At 37.1% G+C, this 7,064-nt stretch overlaps 1 protein-coding gene across 2 annotated transcripts in view; it reads left to right on the top strand.

Annotated features, from left to right (window-relative positions):
• scube1 (signal peptide, CUB domain, EGF-like 1) overlaps window positions 1-7,064 on the top strand; it is a 94,459-nt gene that overhangs the window by 37,997 nt on the left and 49,398 nt on the right. For both annotated transcript variants that reach the window (XM_007572007.2, XM_007572008.2), the window contains exon 5: window positions 3,232-3,360. In XM_007572007.2, coding sequence (XP_007572069.1) covers window positions 3,232-3,360 — 129 coding nt within the window. The remainder of the gene's footprint in view (window positions 1-3,231; window positions 3,361-7,064) is intronic.

The raw sequence follows: 7,064 nt of genomic DNA, 5'->3' as shown, positions 1-7,064 counted from the left end.
AAAGAAAGATAACATAGTCAATGTTATTTTCTCAAAGAAAATGTAAAGTTAATAAGATACATACCTGATATGTATTAGCTGTCAGCAGCTGAAAATATGAAGAAAAAAAATCATATTTTAGTCCCTAACTGAACCCAGTGTGACTATCAGATGTGAAAACACTCTAAGTTCACATTTTCCCATTTATTAATAATTTTAAGGCCTCTGTTTGAATCAACTTCTGCTCACTCCTGAGTGAATAAAAGAATAGTCATCCGATGTTTTTGATAACCTTCTTTGAAAATAATTCAGTTGTTTTTCAGTTGTTGTCTTTATTCACTCTCAAAGCATCGTTCTAGTTCTTTCTAATTTGTGTTTTCATATTGCATCACATGGTTTCAAACTGCATCACATTCTGTTCAAAGTCTGTCTGACAGAAAAAACTGTCCTTCATGGATTCCACCAATCCGGCCTTTAAGACGTAGTGGTCAGAAGAAAACCAATGTTGAAAGAAACCCTCTGGAAGCCTGTGTGTATGAAGACTTCTGTACCAACTTTGCTATTGTTTCATGTCTCTTTTCACTGAATTGATCTTTTCTTCCTTCTTCAGGGCTTTGATAGCAGGACGAATGTAGGAAGTCATAACACCTCAGAAATGTTTGGGACATTTCTGTTGAGTACTCATGTGTAGTATTGGCTGCAAATTGATTCTTCTACGTGTAAAGTTGGTATAAAGTAGATGAAACTACAACTTTTTGTTGTTTACTCAGTTTCAGCTTGAACTGAACGTTTCCCAATCAAAGCCTGGTAGCCTGGTCTCAGAGGAGGCTCTGGGAATCGTCACTGTTTGGAACTGTGGAAAGGGAAACTATGAACTTATAAAGAAGTCTGAAGAATTCAGATTTCTGGTTTAGATGTGAAATGCTGTGTCTAAGAAAACACTGCACATTATCCAATTTGTGTTATATCTACTGTAAAACATGATGATGTCACAGTGGTGTGAGTTGGCTCTGAAGGATCACGTCGTATGGTAGCTGAATAAATCTGCAAATGCAAACATAATCGCCTAAAGTAAGCATGTAGTTTAACTACATATTGATAGGCTACAAAAAGTAGATTATTCTCTTGTGTTTTTCTCAAATCTCACAGTTTTGTCATTTCTGTCTCTTCCTAGACATTTTGACTTGTTGGTTGTGATTGGTTCTTTTTCATCCAAGGAATACACTTATTGGGTGAAAACAGGGTTAGGGTCAGGATTTCACAAATGTCACTGGTTCGTGGTCAGGGTTTTTTACACTTAGCAATTGTTGGCATGTTTACAACATAATTGAAAGACACATGCGTGTCAAATCATATGCGATTTGACACGCATATGAAGTGCGTGTCAAATCCAAATGTTGCTCATTATGATGCTCATTACATAGGGAAATCAACATTATGATGATTTTCCATGTGTAGCTGATTTAAAATCAGAATATTATATCAGACCAATAAATAATATATTTTATGTTACAGGAAAGTGGGTTTATGCAAAGTATGCTAATGCCTGCTTAAAGGTTATTTTCAAAAGGTAGATTTAATCTGACAAATGAGCCTCAACAGAAAGCATATGCATATTTATTGAATATGACTAGTAAATGTTTACTGTTGGCATGTTTTACTCATATTAAAAAGCACAGTTTAATTTGTTTAGGAAAGAAAATAAGAGTTTTGATCATTGCTAAATCAACTGTGTTTTAAATAAAGAAAAGTAATCAACATGGTTATGCACCAGAACCATAGAAATATCTCACCTCATATCTCATACAGGTCAGCAGATCAGACGCTGGTTATCAGTGACGGAGTAGCGGATGCGTCAGTGAGATCTGGACTCTCCCTTCCTGGGTCTGGGTCTCGGCCTCATCTCATCTATGTGCACCCACTACTCTGTTTGCTGTTTTAGGCTTAACTGTGCTGAGTGACCGGTCTATGTCCGACTTCTCCTTCTGCCTCGGTTTATTTGACTTCTCCCAGGTCTTAATAGATTGTACAAACAATGCTTACTTATGAGTTTACTTTTAAAACATGGCCGGTGCTTGTGTTGGCCGCTCTTCAAACCTGTTTCTACCAACTGCTTTTATTGTTTTGCATCTCCGCCTTTTTTAAATTAAAAATAAGTGAAATTTTCCTTTAAAGTCTATGAAACCTCTTTTGTTTTGAGCTTTTATGTAATAGTCCACTGGAAGTGGACAGTTTCATTAACAGTTACTAAGGAAACACTTTTCGCTTGTGAAGGGGACTTGTGAGGGAAAATGGTGCGATGCTGAAGTCCTTGAAACCATTTTGGGTCAGATAAAGAGGCCTTACTCACCATGGAAACCGAGGACACTATGTGTTTAGACTGTGGGTAGACAACTCTAGTAGTGCATGTTGTAAATGTTTATCGAAAGTTGTATTAATGTCTATTTCTCTCTGAGTTTTAAGCACAAAGGACTTAAGCATAATTTGGAGTTAAGAACCATAGCTGGATTTACAGGAAAGTTTTGGAAAGATAAGCCAGTCTGGCCACCAGACTAAGAACTGAGTCAGACGAAGAGATCTGTGCATAGATGTGCAGGATACAATGACTTAGGCACATTCTTACAATTGATGTAATCATCCCAACTGAACAGGAGGTGTCTCTTTAAAATGAGGCATTACTGAAAACATAATTTGTTGTCTAAAATTTTGAGTGGTATTTTTGTGTTTTTCTTTTTTTTTTTTTCTATATTGATTTTCAACAATTGTGTGCATCTCCTGCCCCAATCAATTTAGAACTTCAGTGTAAAGAACTAAATCTGATGACAAAACATTATTCACCTGAGATAAAACTCTCCAATGTGTGACCTTTAAAGAAAATATTCTCTGATTTCTAACAATTTTCATACTTTCACATATAAACATGTCGGGCAGCATGTAACCTTTGATGCAGCATCTGATCTGCAAGTCAGTTCTTTGGTGCTGGAACCATAAATAGAAATAAACATCAACATTGAATATCAGGTTGTCCTCTTAGAAAAGATAATCGTTAGTAGAGCTACCTGCTAGCTAGCATTGATGGGATTCGTTTGGTGTGAATCAGATCGGTAGTGCAACTCTACTATGACTTTTTTCTTTTCTTTTATTTTTAGGAAAGGAACAAATCAAGTTTAGAATTTTAGCTTTAGTTTGCGATGCGACTCAGAAATGCCTCTGATTAAACCCCATGTCTTGTTGTCCTCTTCCTTTGAACAGATGGAATGAACTGCATGAACAAAGACCATGGCTGTGCTCACATCTGCAGGGAAGCGCCCTTCAAAAGTGGGGTGTCATGCGAGTGCCGGCCTGGTTTTGAGTTGGCCAAAAACCAGAAAGACTGCACATGTATGTATCACATCTGATCCTCATGCTGTGACAAAAAAATAGAATCATTACTTTTGGGAATAAATAACAGACAAGAAACTAAAATGCTTCCTTCATCAGAAACAACGTTACGTGCTTGTACAACATACATAAATAATTTCATTCAATTCTCTGGTAATTATTGACACATTTTGTCAGATGTGAAGACAAAGATACAATAACTGTCACTTGCATTTCTAATAAGAATGTCTTCTCACATGCAGATGAGTCTGCAGGTAAAAAAGACCTTAATGAGATGTTTCACATGATGGTTTAGCAGAAAGCAATCAGTTAAGAAACTGATCCTTATCCTTCAATAAGGATGGATATTGGATAGTTAATTAGTTATCTCTATAGTTTTTTTTATAAATCGAGGCAAAATTCATTTGTAGGAGAAAAACATCCAGGTTGACCAAGGAAGATATAAAAGTGTTAGGACTGGTGATGCATCCGGCTGGAGAGCAGAGTTTGCACTAGGCTGCTGTGTTTCTGTTATCCAGTCATAATCTATTTTTACCAGTCAACTTTTAAAGGGGCAGTGTTATTTAAAATTGACTTTTTTGAGCTTTGCATCAAGTTATAATGTTATTGCCTTATCAAAAACATATGTGGAGTGTTACCTTTATTCTTTTCATGCATCTTTGAGAAATCCTTTAATCTCCATGGCAACCATTCAGCTGTGCAAAATGCCTAGGTGGAGCTCGCACCGCCTTTGAGACTCAGCTCCTCCTCAGAGCTGCAGCTTCCAAGGTTCTAAGCTTCTGTTTCACAGAACTTTCCTCCTCCATGACTACCCCACTCAGCTCCTTCAGACCAGCAGCAGCAATTAGCAAACACTTGGTGGAACTGTGCATCAGCTGAGCTCCTTATAGAAGCTACTTCTCAGTTCAACGCTGGTAAAAACATTGTTAATGAGTTAATAGAGGAGCCATGAATTTTAGTTTTTAAAGATACACAGGCCCAAATTCAAGACATTAAATTACAAAGAAAAATTTCTTTTAAGTCATGTTTGATACAGCATTTTTATAGTTAACATAGTTACTTGTTTGTACAGTAAAATTTTAAATGTGCTTTAAAATTATAATAAAGACAGTATTCAATAGTAATTAATTTTATTTAATATTCAACCCAAACATGCTGTGCTGGGAATTCTCATTGTGTTACCACACATCAAGCAGATGAATACATAACTACGTAACTTCTTAATGCTACTTCCAGCAGGACTCAACATGGCATCAAAAATCTCAAATCATCTCAAAATTGTTTCTTAAACACAACAATGAGTTCACTGCACTCCAGTGGTCTCTACAGTCCAGTAGGGCCCCACTCTGATGTGGTCAGATCACTGATTTGCATCATGAGTGTGCAGCGTGTTACATCGCTCTGCAACAGCTGAGCGATGTAAAGATGAACATTTCTAAGAAATGTTTCTGTTAAATTTATGCTACGAAGAGTTACAGTAGATCTGAGGTGCAAAGGGAGCCAGCAAGGAGCTAGCATCATGCACCTAGCAACATGGCTAATGAGAGCAGTTTTTGTTTTTTCTTTCAAATTTTTGATATATACATAAATATTTATATTTAGAAAGGAAAACCAAACATCTAGCAAAGAGCATAGATTTACATTCAGTTGACTCTATTTTGTTCCCAGTTCCACAGAGCAGTAAATCTTTAACCGCTTTCTTTATTAGCCTGTTTTTCTTGCGTTTACGTAGTGGTAGAAAAGATTGAGCCGTTCTGGTGATAAACATCAGTAACAGGCACGATTAACAGCTTCCAGTCAGGCTTTGTGGTAATATATGAGGGTGGACATTTAATTCCAAAACCATTTGAGCATGTCAACCCAAACTGAAGGTGCTGAAGGATTCAGTAGTGGGAATTCATAACTCTTTACAGCTCAGTTGCTTTTTCTCACTTCTCATTCAGTGTGTTCAGCCATGGAATGCAGGGCTGCTGTTTTTGAGGGGGGGGGGAAGTAAGCTTTTAATTGCACTTTATTTGGCATCATATCTTTTTCTCCTCTTACAGACAGTGTGAGCACTGCACAAGTCTCTGTAAAGCTATAATGTGTTCTCCGCTGTGGTAATATTTCACTAGCAGTAAAAGTTGCAGTAACGTGTCGGTCTGTTGAGCATGACGGAACATAACAGCAGTAAACAAGTTAAAAAAGACACTCGGGGTGTTTTCCCACCTGATAGTCTGGTAGACTGGGTTTGATTGGGGACCAAAATTGCAACATTTGTTACATTTTTAGCTGCTGTGGTTCTCTTTCACACTTCACTGTGTCAAATGATCCAGTACTTTTGAGAAACCTGTTCCCCCACTCGCCTGTGGGGGTGCTGCACCAGTCACGGAAGGAAATGACATGAAAATGTCTGAAGAAGACACTGAGCAACTTCCTTCTTCACAAAATGTTAACAGAACTGAAGTGTAAAAAATTTAACAAATGTTAACGGTTGTAGGATTTCTCTTTGGTATAAGAGTACAAACCATTTCTCCCACTAGTGCCAGACTCACATGTTTGTTTTGGTTGTCTTTACCCAGAATGCTGTAGTTCACTTCCTGGTTTTGGAGCGTCTCCAGTCCACCACTCTGATGTGGTTCAAGTGTAAATCAGAGTGGTTCTCCTCTGCCTGTTGCTTGTTTCTGTTACACCCATAAAGTGACAAACAACAGCAATGGATGACAAAGACTGAAGTTGTTCCAGCCTGAAATAGCATCTTAATGCTAAACATGTAGCAGCAGCACAGACGTCCCCAATGCTAAAGTCAGCGGCTACAGTCCACATTTATGAAGAAGTTCCATGAATCATCAGGAGTTCCTGAAACTCTGGAAAGATGAATGGATAGAATAAAACTTTGCGCCAATCTGATGACTGAAGAACCTGAATAACAGATTTTAAAACAACACATATCATTGTTATTGAGCTCAGCTGTCTGTTTATTCAATAATTTAGCTGCTAAAAGGCCTTTTGAAGTGAGCATGTTTCTTATTTGGTCGATAAATGGGTTTTGATTGAAATGCAATTAAATGTGATTAATTAATTACAGACCTTGAGATTAATTTGATTAAAACTTTTAGTGGACTCCCATCACCAGTATAAATATTACCTAAATCTGACTGGGTGACATAATATGTTGAGTCTTTCTCTCAGTTCAGCTGTTGCTGTACACTTAGAACGTCTGTAAGAATGGACAGAAACAGTGATGAGGGTTTAGATACATGTGGAGCTTAACCAACCAAGAAATGCACAGTTCACTGAATTACCCACTGATGTCCTCCAGCTGCTCCTGGCTGACTCCACTTTATTTAATATGTTTGTATTTAAATGTTGATGCAAAAGAACTGAAAACTCACTGAACCCTTTGGTTCTTGCTTAACTTTTTTTTCTGACATCATACTATTGTTTGACATAAATAGCCTTTTTTTTTTCTTTTTACAAAAGTCTCTCATTCAGACAGAAACCTTGTATCCCAAAACTGAAACTTTTCAGGAACCTTTCTGAATATAAATTCTTACTGTTTTGTCAAACAGTAAGAACTGGTTGAAGTTAGATTTTTTTTAATGCGTCAGTGAAACTCTACACAGGTGTGATCAGTGGAGTTGATTTTTACAAGAAAACAAAAATTAAACACAATGTCATTTCTCACAGACTCAGAGCAAAATATAACATTTACATTTGCACTT

This window comes from Poecilia formosa, unplaced genomic scaffold (assembly GCF_000485575.1).
Source record: "Poecilia formosa unplaced genomic scaffold, Poecilia_formosa-5.1.2 Scaffold292, whole genome shotgun sequence".
Lineage (NCBI taxonomy): Eukaryota > Metazoa > Chordata > Actinopteri > Cyprinodontiformes > Poeciliidae > Poecilia > Poecilia formosa.
Note: the sequence above shows the minus strand (reverse complement) of the source record. Positions and strands in the feature narration are given on the sequence as shown.